The 15,166-nt window shown below is 49.5% G+C and overlaps 1 protein-coding gene across 4 annotated transcripts in view; it reads left to right on the top strand.

Annotated features, from left to right (window-relative positions):
- The first annotated feature begins 1,010 nt into the window (after window positions 1-1,010).
- The window catches only part of STX8 (syntaxin 8), a 122,494-nt gene continuing 108,338 nt past the window's right edge, over window positions 1,011-15,166 (top strand). For all 4 annotated transcript variants that reach the window (XR_008452905.1, XM_054083564.1, XM_054083565.1 and 1 more), the window contains exons 1-4: window positions 1,011-1,072; window positions 1,601-1,700; window positions 5,845-5,939; window positions 7,015-7,125. Coding sequence is in view for 3 of the 4 variants with exons in the window: in XM_054083564.1 (XP_053939539.1) it covers window positions 1,056-1,072; window positions 1,601-1,700; window positions 5,845-5,939; window positions 7,015-7,125 (323 nt within the window). In the remaining variant the exon portion in view is untranslated. The remainder of the gene's footprint in view (window positions 1,073-1,600; window positions 1,701-5,844; window positions 5,940-7,014; window positions 7,126-15,166) is intronic.

The raw sequence follows: 15,166 nt of genomic DNA, 5'->3' as shown, positions 1-15,166 counted from the left end.
TCCTGATGTCCAGCCTGAACCTCCCCTGGCGGAGCTTCAGGCCATTCCCCTTGTCCTGTCCCCTGTCACTGGGGAGAAGAGCCCAGCTCCCTCCTCTCCACAACCTCCTTTCAGGCAGTTGTAGAGAGCAATAAGGTCTCCCCTCAGCCTCCTCTTCTCCAGGCTAAACAACCCCAGCTCTCTCAGCCGCTCCTCGTAAGACTTGTTCTCCAGCCCCTCACCAGCTTCGTTGCTCTTCTCTGGACACACTCCAGAGCCTCAACATCCTTCTTGTGGTGAGGGGCCCAGAACTGAACACAGTATTCAAGGTGCGGTCTCACCAGTGCCGAGTGCAGAGGGAGAATCACCTCCCTGGATCTGCTGGTCAAACATTTTCTGATCCAAGCCAAGATGCCATTGGCCTTCTTGGCCCCCTGGGCACACTGCTGGCTCATGTTCAGTTGCTGTCAACCAACACCCCCAGGTCCTTCTCCTGCAGGCAGCTTTCTAGCCAGACTTCTCCTAGTCTGTAGCACTGCATAGGGTTGTTGTGCTCAATCCCTGCAACCTGCATCTCTGCACCCTTGAATCCCTGCATCCCTTCACTCCTGTGCCCATGAATCCCTCCAACGCTACATCCATGCACCCCTACCCTCTTGAATCCCTGCACCCTTGCACCCAAAACCACGCATCCCTGAATCTCTGCGCCCCTGAATCCCTGCGCCATTTCACCCCTGTGTCTTTGAATCCCTGCAACCCCGACCCCATGCACCTCTGCATCCCTTCATCCCTGCACTCCTGAATCCCTGCACCCAAATCCCTTCACTCCTCAATACCTGCATCCCTTCACCTTTCTCCCTGAATCCCTGCACCCCCACACCCCAAACCTTGCACCTCTGAATCCCTGCGCCCCTGCACCCCTTCACCCCGCACCCATGCACCCAAATCCTCGCCACCCCTGAACCCCAGCACCTTTCAATCCCCCGCCAGGCTGCGCGCGGCGCGGTTTGTCCCTCGGCGGCCGCCGTCCGCAGCGGCGCGACCGGAAACGCGGGTTCTTCCGGGCGGCGGCTGCGATGGCTCCGGACCCGTGGTGAGTGCTGAGCCGGGACCCCCAGGATCCCCCCCCGCCCCTCCCCGCGCCCCCTCCCCGTCCCGGACTGCTCGGTCGCCCCGGCGGTCCCAGACCCCCGCGGTAGAATCATAGAATAGTTTGGGTCGGAAGGGACCTCAAAGCCCATCCAGTGCCACCCCCTGCCATGGGCAGGGACACCTCCCACTGGTTCAGGCTGCCCAAGGCCCATCCAGCCTGGCCTTGGACGCCTCCAGGGATGGGGCAGCCACAGCTTCCTTGGGCAACCTGGGCCAGGGCCTCACCACTCTCATGGTAAAGAAATTCTTCCTTATATCTAATCTAAACCTGCCTCTCTCCAGTTTATACCCATTGCCCCTCGTCCTATAGCTGCAAGCCTTTGTGAACAGAGCCCCGGCTGTCCCAGGCTCTGGCCGTTCTCCGAGCCCCGTCGCTACTGGATCCTGTTGGTTCCGGGGCCCGCAGGGCTCTGGGCTGGCCCGCTCCGTGCTGCGGGCTGGTCTGAGGTGCGGCCGTGTCTGTCCGCAGGCTCTCGCTGTACGACACCACCTCCCAGCTGGCTCAGGAGATCGCCGAGAAGATCCGGGAGCGACACCGGCACGAGCGCAACGGGGAGAGCGCAGCCAAGGTGCGGCCACAATGGGTGACACGGGTGGCAGTGGGGTCCACGCTCCGAGTGGTGGTCAAGGGATGGAGCTGTGGGAGCAGCATGTCCAGCTGGATGTGGGCTGCAGCTGGGGGATGGGGGTCAGGGTTTGGGTAAAGGTTCATGTTTGGGGGTTAGGGTTAGAGTCAGCATTAAGGTTTGGGGGTCAGAGTTAAGGTTTGGGGGTCAGAGTTAAGGTTTGGGGGTCAGGGTTAGGTTCAGATTTAAAGTTTGTGGGTCAGTATCAGTTTGTGGTCAGGGTTATGGTTTGGGGGTCAGTGTTTGGCTTAGGGTTAAGGTTTGGAGATCAGGATTAGAGTCAGGGTTAAGGTTTAGGAGTTAGGGTTAGGTTCAGGTTTAAAGTTTGTGGGTCAGCGTCAGAGTTTGTGGCCAGGTTTAAGGTTTGCGGGTCAGGGTTAAGGTTTGGGGGTCAGGGCTTGGGGGCCGAGCTCAGAGTTTAGGTTAGAGTTTGAGAATCAGGGTTTAGGGGATTGTGTGGTAGGGTTGGGGTCAGGTTTTGGGAGTCAGAGTGTGGGTTGAGATCAGGATTTTGGGGGCAGAGTTGGGGGTCAAGGTTTGGATGTAAGGGGGTTTGGGGGCAAGGGTTGGTTGTTAGGTCAGGATTTGAGTGTTAGGGCCAGGGCCAAGGCTTGGGGGTCAGGGTTAAGGGGTCAGGGTCACGGTTAAGGGTGTTAGGGTCAGGGTTTAGGGGTCAGGTTCAGGGTTTGGGTCAGGGTGGTGGCATCACTGTGGGGGCTGAGTATCCACCACCGGTCTGGCTCAGGCTGTTGGCGCTGCTAGTCGGCGCCTGTGGGCTGCAAGCTGTGTTTAATGGCAGAGACCCAATATTAGCAGTGCGTTCCTTAAGGCTCTGTAAAGAGAACGAGAATATACTCTCTAAATGAAGAGTAGCTTTTCAATGTCACAAAAATAGTCTTGGATTTCACAGTACTGAATCCTTTTTGCGTGTAATAATGCTGGTGTTTACAAAGAGAGACAGGGAGAAGCTGGGGGAGTCACTGCCAGGAACAGAGCTGTGTTCAGAGACTGTGAGTTGAGGAAGCGGTGGGGTGCCTGTCAGCTCCTTTGTAGATATTGAATACATATTTTCTTCCCACAAAGCTGGCTTGTTTCTGTACTGTAGTGGCTGTAGATCAGATGAAATAAGAATTTTGTGACCTTTATAAGCTACATTTCTAACAAAGTATAAGAGCAGAGTTAAATATGCATGATCAGCAGAAGCTAGAGCTTATCCAGGGGCAGGATGTTCTTCCCCTTTTCATACTTCCTGTTTAAAAGAGAATAAAAAGGCTCTCGGGAGGCTGTGTTCTTCAGGATTGAAAGCCTTGTCCTTCCCTTCAAGGAGCACAGGAGCCGCCTCAGTTGTGTGCGCGTAGGATCCTGCCTTTAACTTCTCCCTTGACTGCATTAGGATCAAAATGTGTGTGAGCCCTTGAGTTGGTCTTTTGTAACCATTTGCATAATTAAAAAGTCACAGAATGGTTTATTTTGCAGACTCTGCTCCTCTTTATAGTAAGGCTGTACTGGGATGCACAACCACTGAATGTTCTTTGGCAGTCTCTTTGCTGGAATAAATGTAAAATAGCTTTAAATAAGTAAATATAAAATAAAAATAGCTTTTGAAACAAAACGTCATTTTTTAAATGTCTCCTTTGGTGAAATGTTGAGGAGAATGGGGTAGGCTTTGTCCCTGCTGTGTAATGACCGATTCAGACCTGGCAGGGGTGGACAAGGGGTGTCAGAAGGCTGAAATAAGTGGTACTTGAGAGGTGTTTTCTCTGTCTGTAGGACTGAGAGGAGGGCATAGCAGTGGTGATTCAGCTCCCTGCTTTCGAATGATGAAGTGTTAGAATTGTACAGATACACTCAAGCAATAGAAAACCAATAAAGAGGTCACTGCTTAATCCACCTGTATTTATAGAGGACAAAGTTCTCTGTTTGCATCACTGCAATCTGTGACATGTTCTAAAAATCCCCAGCACAGCCTCGTCTTGCACCATCCCTCTCCTGAATTGTGTTTTAGGGAAACATTACATGGTTGACTGATTTCTTCATAAAATCATTTGTTCCATGTCCCATGTTTTCCAAGTGCAATTTCCCTTTAATCCACTAACAGTTAAAGATGAATATTCCGTGGTGTTTGATTCTACTATAAACACGTTTCCAACAATGAGAGATTTGTTTTCATAACAGAAACGCATGTTCCACGGCTGAGCGGCCCTCTGCTCCGTGACTCCTGAACGTTTTAACGGAGGAAAAACTCATTGTACAGTATTTGCCAGGTGGGGAGGATGTAAACAAGGTTTTATTTTTATAGTATTTTGCCATTAGTGTGACTAGAGCAACTTATTGCGTAGCAAAAAATAGAGCACGCAATTTAAACTGGGGGAAAAAAAAAACATCCTGTAGGGAAGGATTTGAAGCCAGCACTCAGTGTCTGTGAACTCTGCTCTGCTGAACTGGTCTTAAAACTTCCTTTCTTTTTCCGTTTTCCTCTAATGGCAGTGAAATCTGTTGTTACAGCTCCTCGGTTCCTGGCTGGAGTAGCAATGGGCAGCTGTGTGGTAGGTGCCGCCTGGGTCAGTGAAACACAGCGTTCTTTATCTGGACATAGAGTCATAGAATCATAGAATAGTTTGGGTTGGAAGGGACCTTAACGATCATCCAGTTCCAACCCCCCTGCCGTGGGCAGGGACATCTCCCACTAGATCAGGCTGCCCAAAGCCACATCCAACCTGACCTTGAACACCTCCAGGGATGGGGCAGCAACAGCTTCCCTGGGCAACCCATTCCAGCGCCTCAACACTCTCATGGTGGAGAAATTCTTCCTTATGTCTAGAAATCCTTCCTTATGTCTAGAGTACATGGGAAATGAAAGGACCCTTTATCACCCAATTGCAGAGCCTGAGGATGTGCGGTGCTTGAACTTCCCTAAAACCACTTCTCCCTGAGCCTGGCTTTGGGCACGTCACCGTTGCGTAGGGCTGCTGCAGGTGGATTTTGGCTGTGTGCTCTTAAGGCCGCCGCAGCGCAGTTGTGGCTGCTCTCTGTCACTGTGTTCAGCGGGGTTGTAGAGCACTCAGAGAGCTTTGAACTCCTGATACTTTTGAGGTTTTGGGGGCTCTCCTGCCCCATCCCTGCACAGTTTTGCTGTAGACAGGATCCCTGCAGCACGGTGGCTGCTCTGTGAGATGCTGGCGGCTGCTGCTGCCTCCATGTCTTCAGGAATGAGCCAAAGCAGATATTCCTTCTCTGTTACTGGAGCATCGCACAGAGCAGCTGAGGTTGCTGCCTGTTAAACCCCAAGGTGGGGCTGATGTCTTGTAAATGCAAAGCACATCCAGGCTTAATGAAGATGACTTGCATAGTTAACTGCCGTTACAGTGTCTTTTCCCGATATGTTCTGCATAACTGGGATGAAAAGAAAAGACATTTAAGGAAGAAAAGCCTGGAGGATAATGTCAGCCTCACTTGGGAAGGAGTGAAGAGAAAGGAGGAGAGTTGCTGGAAACCTCAGGCTTGCTTGGAGCAAGAATGGGAACGACTTAACTGTATTTTTAGTGAGAACAGACGCGTCTGCGTCTCGGGCCAGGTCATTTGTGGGACAGGGTCGGGAAAGGGAAGAAATCGGAATTTCTTTGGGGTCTTTAGTTTAAAGACTGGAGGAGTTTAGTAGAGAGAATGTCTGAACCTGTAGCAACCTTCCCTCTAATCCTAAGAGCTAGAAAAGAAACCTGGTGACAGAAGAAGTTGGTGCCTGTGTTTGTGTTAAAGATCAGAGGGAAGAACTGAGTGGAAAATATTCAAATGTGCTGAAATATTTTGCCGACACAACACGGTGTGTTTATAAAGACGGGAAAACAGGCCCTCCATATTATAGGCTAGAGTTGTGTTTGTGGAATGCGTGCTCTTTGCCTCATTGTTTTGTAAGCAGCCCAGAGCAGTGAACGGTGTCGATCCTGCTGCTGCTCTGAGGCAGGTTCAGAGCGGAGTCCTGCACTCCAGTACAGCTGCAGTGACACACATTGCTGCCTCCACAGAGTAGTTTTAGATTTTATGCAAGTATAAATCAGACTGAAAACCCAATCTCTCTCTTCCCCTTCAGCTCAATGTGATTATCAGATCGTCGTTGCAGAACCTGGGTGAGAAGATCAATCAGCTGAAGGAGTTACTGCTTCGGGCTGTATCAACACATCAAATGTATCTACGTAAACATCAACTCACTGACCTTTTGTATTGTGGGAGAGGGTGGAAAATCTTCTCTGATTGCTCTGCCACACGGGTAGGGTTTTCCCCTTGTTCCATTTTTAGAAGACTTTGCTGCTAAAACTTGTCCGTGCTGTTGTTCAATACTTTAAGCTGGAGTCCTCAGCACAGGAGGGACATGGAGCTGTTGGAACGTGTCCAGGAGAGGCCACGGAGGTGATCCGAGGGCTGGAACACCTCCTGTATGAGAACAGGCTGAGAGAGTTTGGGTTGTTCAGCCTAGAGAATAAAAGGCTGCATGGAGACGTTAGAGCAGCTTCCAGTACTGAAAGGGGCTCCAGGAAAGCTGGGGAGGGGCTCTTGATCAGGGATTGCGGGGATAGGACAAGGGAGAACGATTTTGAGCTGCAAGAGGGGAGATTGAGGTGAGAGCTTAGGAAGAAATGTTTTGCTGTGAGCGTGGGGAGTCCCTTTCCTAGGTTGCCCAGAGCAGTGGTGGCTGCTCCATTCCTGGAGGTGTTCAAGGCCAGGTTGAATGGGGCTTGGAGCAACCAGATCCAGTAGGAGGTGTCCTTGTCCATGGCAAGAGGGTGGAACTGGATGGGCGTTGAGGTCACTTCCAACCCATACCATTCCATGATCCTGTGTTACAGAAATCCACTGCGTAGGACTTTATAGTAATAAATGACAGAAGAATTATGTTGATTTTTGGAGGAGGACGTATTATTTGTAATACTTCTGGTAATTTGTCAGTAAGTAGCCCTCCAGTTCTGTTAGTATCTTGAGGTGATGACCTGAAGGTTCCTGTGGTCACTGCTTGAAGCTTTTTCTCTGAAATATGTAAGCTTCAGAGACACATTTAGAATAACAACGTTTCATTCAGAAATGTGTTACCCATCCTTGTCTTAGGTTTTACAGCCTTCTCTTGGGTTAAAATAGCTACTCTAGTTAATCTTGATGATCTGGAGGTCTGATTTATATTAGGAATGTATAACAGTTCTTATTTTATATAAAAAAAGTAGAATTTTCCCATTGTTTTTAATTCTGGTCCTTAACGCAATGCCATCAGCACGCAGCTGGAGGGGGACAGGCGGCAGAATTTGGTGGATGACCTCCTCACACGGCAAAAGCAGCTTCAGGCGTCTTACAGGAATGAAGGCCCAGAACCAGATGTGATAAGGTATGATGTTGCCACCACAACAGAACAGTGTGCTCTGGTTGTGTCTGAAGGTGATGTTAAACCAATCCATTGAACTCTTTTTACCTCTGCATGGAGCAGACAATGGTTTCGTTTCATAAGGTTCATGTGCTTTTCTTAGTGATGGTATCGTGTCTGTCTACAGAGCTGGGGAGGAGGAGGGAATGGGGAGGTGTTGGGAGGAGGTAATGCCGACAAAGTGATCCAGAAGTCAGTCACTGTGTTGGACTGGTGGGTGCCACTGTATGAGGTCTGGAAAGGAAATGTCAGGATGTGACTTAAGCTTCAGGCAGTCCCTGGTGATCACATTGTGTAGCAGTCAGCAGGGAATGTATTTCATTCCAGTCAGCAACTGGAATGTGTTTTAATTTCCATGTTGGTGTCCTTCGCAGCTGGGAAAAAGAATTCTGGTCTCTAGCCTGCACATTGTGCTGCTCCTACACACTTTTCATACGGCCCCTTCCCAATGGAATGAGCTGTATTTGTCGCTTCTGACAGGTTCTTAGAATCCATCCCTGATGCCTGTGTTGGATCAGGCAAAGACAGAGCCTTTTCCTGAAGGGTGGAAGTCAAGCCTCATGCCTAAGTTAATGAATCATGAGCAGTGAGTGAGTTGGGTTTGGTGGGAGTCACTGGGGCGCTGCGTCCATCCCATAGAAACCACATTTGGTGCAGAATTTTTAAAAGCCATCTGTTCCTGCAGGTGTCGCAGCCCTGCAGACTGCGTGTGCAGTGGAACGAGGAGGGGTGGGTTGTTCCTAGTGCTTTGCTAATGGCCTTTTGAATTTTAGCTGTTTCCAGTTGAGTCAGCACCAGCTTTTGGCTATGGGATTCCACTTGGGAGTATTTGCTCTCCTTAGCTGTACTCCAGGGTGTTCGGTGGCTCTGGTTTCTGCCCAAGCATGCATGTGTCGTGCTGAGGAGCTCCTTGCGCTGCTTTACATCCCTCAGCTTTGATGGCTCACCAAAATACCAAGTTAAAAATGCTTGCTGAGCAGCAGAACGCAGCAATTCCTGTGAACTTGTTACACTTCTCCTTCCTTTCCCCATTCAAATACATAACCAAGCCTCTCTTTTCTTCTCATTCTTCTTTCTTCCCTCTGTTTTTAGTGACATTCTCACTGGTCAAGAGAGAGTGTCCTGGGTCAGGCCTGGAGCTCTGCCTTTTCATCTCTGTTGTAACAGTTGGGTTTTCTTTGAGACTCCTTTTTCTTTCAATGTGTTTAAATTGCCCGAAGAATTAATTGCAGGAGGGGAGCGAGACGAAGGGTGGCAGTAAATAAGTCTTCTTCCTAAGCTGGCAGCCAGGCAACAGACAACAAAATGAAGCTGCCATTTCCCCCTGCCTCTGCAAGCTGATGGGCATCAGAGCATCTCTCTTAGTAGAGGATTAGCACCATGGTACATCAGAATGGAAGTGACATGTGTTGAGGGACAACTTGTGGCGTACCTTCAGGATTCACTGGGTGATGTGCTTTGATCTCTCTTAGCCCTGAGCCAACATTCCTGCAAATATGAAAAGCCAGGTTATCACAGAGTGCGACTTCCCTGTCTCCTGGCCCCACGCAGGGCACCAAGTGACTGTTTTGACTAAATTCCGGTGCAGGTAGTTGCATTCACTCTTATGACTTTTTCTTCTGTGGATTCAGGTAATCTGATCTGCAGAACAGTGCAGAAGAGAAGTGGAGCTGTAGGCTCTGAGTTTGCAGAGCTTGCATGAAATAACTCTCGAGTGGAGATGGTAATTGCTAAAACTTGTTTTAAAAGCCTCGTATTTTTCAAAAAGTGAACGTACATTCTCAGAGGTTTTCTATGAATGACAGCCCTCGGGCGCAGGCGCCGATTGTACTGGGGGAAGCGCTTAATGCAGCGGGTGCAGACGTTCCCAGGCTGTGGGTCACACGAGGGGCCACGCTCTGCCCTGTCAGCCCCACACAATGCTGCCTGTGTGGGCTGGGTCACACGGTGGGGCTGAGCTCACCTCTGCTACCCTGTGGTGCTGTGAGATCTGCTCCTGAGGAGCACGTGTCAGAGCTTCTCCAGTGCGGGCATGTGATGGAAATAGGGGTTATTTAAATTTTCTACCTTGTGCTTCTCAGCGGAAGTATTTTTCAGTGCACAATATTCACCAGACCTTTTCTGTAGCAAATGCACAAGTCTTGTGCTTTATCCACGCCTGCAAGATTACCTGTCTGGGGGAGAGTGTTAGAGCCCTCCTGGAAAAGCTTCTCAGCTTTCTGGAGTATATCAGCTCTCAGAACAGAACAAAGCTTCATCTGCTTTTAACTCCTCACCCCTTTGAAGGAATGCCTGTGCCTTTTTCATGGAATCATGGAATCAATAACGTTGGAAAAGCCCTCTCAGCTCATCCAGTCCAACCATCAGCCCAGCCTCACCGTGCCTACTAAACCGTGTTCCCAAGGTGCCACAGCCACACACTTTTTGAACCCCTCCAGGGCTGGAGACTCCCCAGCTGCCCTGGGCAGCCTCTGCTGGGGCTTCACCACTCTGTCAGTAAAGGAATTTTTCCTAATATCCAATCTGAACCTCCCCTGGTGCAACTTGAAGCCATTTCCTCTCATTCTGTCACTTGTTACTTGGGAAAAGACACCAGCACCCACCTCACCACAACCTCCTTTCCTTTTTTTGCTGCTTTTCTTCGAGAACCAGTCCTTTTTCATGCTGTGCTCTTGAAAGTGGCAGAGGCAGTTTTGAAGCTGTTGTATACTAAAGAATTGGTGCCAGTGAGAGCGTTGTGTTCTACCATAACTGTTCAAATTAAGGTATGTTTTTTCGAGCTTGTTTGCATTGTTTATCTGGGAGCAGATATAAGAGATCCTTGAAGTCTAACTGCTCTTTTCCTGTATTCCTGTGTGGTTTTCTGAGGGCCTTTTCAGTAACGTGGTGTAGAGGTTGGCTCCTGCTTGCTTTTGTTCTCCTGGGTGGTGTTTGGTACAGCCAAAGAGTGTGTTCCAGAATGGGGTTTGTTGTCTTTGCATCACGAGAGGTTGTCAGTGCAGCTCCTCCTGTGGATGGTAGAACTGTGGACTTTGATCTTACCCATTAGTTCCAGGCTTAGTGTTTTCCAGAGTGCAGTGCAAATCCAGTCGATGCATTGGTGCTGCCTTTTACATCTGTTGCCGAGTCAACTGAAACACGGGAAAAACAACTGACTGTGGGGCCTGGTGATCATAGAGTCACTGAATGGTTTGGGTTGGAAGGGACCTCAAAGCCCATCCAGTCCCACCCCCCCCTGCCATGGGCAGGGACATCTCCCACTGGATCAGGTTGCTCCAAGCCCCATCCAACCTGGCCTTGAACCCCTCCAGGGATGGCGCAGCCACCACTGCTCTGGGCAGCCTGGGCCAGGGCCTCCCCACCCTCGCAGCCAAACATTTCTCCCTAAAATCTCATCTCAGTCTCCCCTCTTGCAGCCGAAAACTGTTCCCCATTGTCCTGTCTCTGCATTCCCTGATCAAGAGCCCTCCCATGGTGTAGGAAGGCACTGTATTCTGCCTGCTCCACACAGACCCTCTGGAGTGCGCCGTTCCCTGCTGCAGTGCGGCAGATGTGGCTGTTGGTTCCCGCTGTGGAGCAGAGGCTGAGGGTTCACCCAGAGCTGCCCTGGCAGGAAGGTGTTGAGGCAAACAGGAGGAAAACATCAAAATCCCATCATGATTTTGAACTCCCTTCGAAATGATCAGGGAAACCAGTATTTTCCAGCCCAAGATAACATCAGAGACTCTATTTATTTTCTAGTGTTGCAAGGCTTGGAGTTTTATAGTTCTCTTTCAACTTCTTTAATTAAAAATGGGTAAAACTCTGCCAACTATTCTCTGCGTGGTGAATTCACACCCCCTCCATATTCTCCCTTGTAGGTCTTGTTTCAATGGTGCGAGCAGGGATGTAGCCAAGGCCTGAATCTTGTGCCAGGCTCTCAAAGCTTTCTCTCTTGCCTGAGCCTGGCCTGCATGTACATGAGTAGGAAGGGAGCTTTCTACCCTGCCTGCCATGTAATGTGGAGGGACAGAAGGTCACTCTGTTAGAGCAGGTCCAGAGGAGGCCACAGAGATGATCCGAGGGCTGGAGCACGTCCCATATAAGGACAAGCTGAGTGAGTTGGGGTTGTTCAGCCTGGAGAAGAGAAGGCTTCAAGGAGACCTTAGAGCAGCCTCCAGTAGTGAAAGGGGCTCCAGGAAAGCTGAGGAGGGGCTCTTGATCAGGGAATGCAGGGACAGGATGAGAGGGAACAGTTTTGAGCTGCAAGAAGGGAGATTGAGATGAGATCTGAGGAAGAAATGTTTTGCTGTGAGCGTGGGGAGTCCCTGTCCCAGGCTGCCCAGAGCAGTGGTGGCTGCCCCATCCCTGGAGGTGTTCAAGGCCAGGTTGGATGGGGCTTTGAGCTCGCTCATCCAGTGGGAAGTGTCCCTGCCCATGGCAGAAGTTTGGAACTGGATGGGCTTTGAGGTCCCTTCTAACTCAAAGCATTCCGTGATTCTGTGAAGGCAGCAGCTGCTGGGAGAGTTAAGTTGCTATTTGCAGCCCTGGGTTTTTCTGAAATGTTTCCAGACTTTCGCACAGCCTCCTTTGGATTTCAGTTGGTGGCAAAGGCCACTCCTCACTGCCTGCAGTCTCAAAGTCTGATTTTCCCACTGCATTAGAAAAATCAGCCCAAGTTGTTTGATTAAGTCCTAGCAGTGACACCTCTTTCTGGTTTTGTATTGGTTTTCCATATCTAATCCATCGCCGATGTGACAGCACACATTTTCAGAAGGCTTTCTTACCAGCAGTCTTTCCTTTCATTAACCTTCTTGCACCACTGATCACATATTTATTGTCCCTGTGGCCTGTAACTGTGAAGGTTTTACTAGAATTAATCTTCGTTTATACTTGGTCACCATTCAGTGAGTTTTACATCCTTTGAAAACGGCTGTAAAGCTGTTCCTGATTGTGCAGTACAGTGCCTTAATGCTCTTGGTATTTATCCTAACTGACAACCTGGGCCAGAACGTGGGGCAGGACACTGCAGTACTTCGGGATAGCATTAGTTTCCTTTCCGGCGTTGTCGGCCTTAATTAAGATGCAACTGGAATTTTCCAGGGGAAAGGTGGTGCTGTTTACGTGACTCTGCTTGAGCACCAGTTTAATTGCTTTTCAATAGGCAGTTTCAGTATCTTTTCCCCTCTTTTCTCCTTGCAAAGAGATCCACGCAGGTTATCCTAACAGAGATTTAACGGAGTAGAAATCTCCGTGGTTTCACACCATGTGAAAGCAAGAAGTGAAAAAAGCAACTAGAAATGTTGACCTTCTGGAAATCTCAATATCACAGTTTTGTGAGTCTTTAAACATTTGGGGAGGCAAAGGAATGAAGAATGTTCCTGCTCCGGTCTGACTGGGTGGTCAGCGTGTATCTCTGGTCAATAAATAAATGGTGTTTTAACTGCCGGTCTTGGTTTCTCTTCAAATTTCCCCAAAATGCAGAAATCTGTGGGACACAAAATACCATGAGTCACAGCTACTCTGGGTAATTTAGTTATCATTTTGCCTGCTTAAATACTTTTCTGTCAGATGGAGGGCATTTAGGTCTCATTCCCAACAGGCATTTTGCTAATGCCAGGTAGGCAGCGAGTGCCCGACTTGACTCTATCAGTCATTAGGTGCTCAAATGCTTTTGCAAACCTGGCTGCAGTTGATGGAGGAGTGAATGCTCTTTGAAAAATAATATGAAAAATAGTTGTTTAGGTGCCTTTAAAACTCCTTCCTACTTTCCTTCCTGCCAAGCAGTTACTGCTGGAAGCCCTCCTGGCTGCACCTCCGGCATTGGGATGTCAAGTGTGATTAGCCTTGTGTCTAGGAGATTGATGGGAAGAGTGGAAGAAGAGGTGAATTGTCTGTTTGCAAACCCATCCTTGAGGACACCTGAAGCTTGAGTCTTGAGATCAAATCTAGGGTCTGGGCAGAATTTTCCAGGATGAATGTCTGTGGCCGCGCAGTCATGAGCCAACATGGTCATGATTGTCTCCACACCCTCCTCAATCCACTACACTGTGTCCCATCATCCTGCTTGTCACCTGGGAGTTACAGTGTCAAGCTCTGTGGGTTACAGCGTCTGCAGGCACGAGTGTGTCCTTGTGCAAGCGGCAGGTACAGTGCCTGTTCAGCTGACGCCAAAAGCCAAGGGTGGTTGTGCCCACTGCAAATTTGAGGAAGATTCTAGTAAGATGGTGAATTCTCCTTGGTTTGGTCTGTGTCCAGGGGACAGCTTGCATCTCTCACTCTTCAGAACATACCAGAGGTTTCATAAGGACTTCGCTGAAGTCAGGACTGTGCATCTTTCTCATAAGCATATACCTGGATTTATAAGGAATAGCAAAGCACGAATTTTTAAACACAACAGCAAAAAGTCAAACCTCATCATTTTAGGCATCATGCTTCACATCGTGCCTGTGGTTGAAGCTCATCACTCATTAGCCTCAGGAAAAAATGCGGTAGGAAGGCAGCTTCCAAGGCTGACCTCATGCTTTGTGTTTTGCCTCCTGAGTTTGCGCAGCTCTCCCGGAAGGTTCCTACCCAAGTTTTTTTCTGTACCAGCAGTGTCTCTGTTCTTCGTGGTGTGGGCTTGCTGGGTCTGCAGGGAGAAGATGCCAAGCTGAAACCTGCCTGGTGGCTTCTGTTCCTGTTGTGGGTGGTCAGGCAGAGCTCAGATGCCACACAGAACAGAGGTTCAGACATGAACTTAATGACATGTCTTATCCCAAAGGCCTTGGGATGGCACTGAGCAGGCAGTGTGTTGCCTTGGGTGCAGATAGCGAGTTGCAGGTCATGGAGTTGTGGGTCATTTTGTGAACAGAACAAATAGTCTCACAGGAACAGATTTGTCCCTTCACATTTTCTCTGTAATTATAAGGGATGCACCTGGGTCAGGGCAATCTCAAGCACAAATACAGGCTGGGTGGTGAGTGGATTGGGAGCAGCCCTGAGGAGGTGGGGGCTGGTGGACGAGAAGCTCAACATGAGCAAGCAGCGTGTGATTGCAGGCCCAGAAAGCCAACGGTGTCCTGGGCTGCATCCAAACCAGTGGGACCAGCAGGTTGGGGAGGGGATTCTGACCCTCTGCTCTGCTGAGACCCCACCTGGAGTCCTGTGTCCAGTTCTGGAATACTCAGCACAGGAAGGACATGGAGCTCTTGGAGCAAGTCCAGAGGAAGTCAGGGAGATGATCCAAAGGCTGAAGCACCTCTCATGTGAGGACAGGCTGAGAGAGTTGGGGCTGTTAAGCCTGGAGAAGAGAACGCTCTGGGGAAACCTTAGAGCAGCTTCCAGTACTGAAAGGGGCTCCAGGAAAGCTGAGGAGGGGCTTTTGATCAGAGATTGTAGGGATAGGATGAGGGGGAACGGTTTTGAGCTGCAAGAGGGGAGATTGAGATGAGAGATCTTAGGAAGAAATGTTTTTCTGTGAGGGTGGGGAGGCCCTGGCCCAGGTTGCCCAGAGCAGTGGTGGCTGCCCCATCCCTGGAGGTGTTCCAGGCCAGGTTGGATGGGGCTTTGAGCCCCCTGATGCAGTGGGAGGTGTCCCTGCCCATGGCAGGGGGTTGGAACTGGATGGGCTTTGAGTTCCCTTCCAATCCAAACCGTTCCACGATTCTTTCTAGAAAGAATTCTTCTTTCTTACAATTCTCTTGCCTCAAGGAGAACAAGTGGGCTGTAGAGGAGACTGTGTCAATGAGGATGTAAAAGCTTTTTTATTTTTAGTATTGTGCAATGCCCATTCTTGCACAGGAAGTCCGGGATGATGTAGAAGGCAGATGGCAATATTTTATAGCATGATTAATCTCTGATGGAATGTTTATTGCAGTGTGTATTGTGAGGGTTGGCATGGGAGGGTGAGACTGCTGCAAAATAAAATGTGAGTGTGGATGTGGTTATACTGGTAACTTCCCTGGGGATGCTTTCCCTGGTGTTAGGGTATCTTCTTCATGTAGTTTCTTGCCCCAGCCCCACCACTCAGACACACGGCATTCCG

Source organism: Cuculus canorus, chromosome 18, assembly GCF_017976375.1.
Source record: "Cuculus canorus isolate bCucCan1 chromosome 18, bCucCan1.pri, whole genome shotgun sequence".
In the NCBI taxonomy this organism is placed as follows: Eukaryota; Metazoa; Chordata; class Aves; order Cuculiformes; family Cuculidae; genus Cuculus; species Cuculus canorus.
Note: the sequence above shows the minus strand (reverse complement) of the source record. Positions and strands in the feature narration are given on the sequence as shown.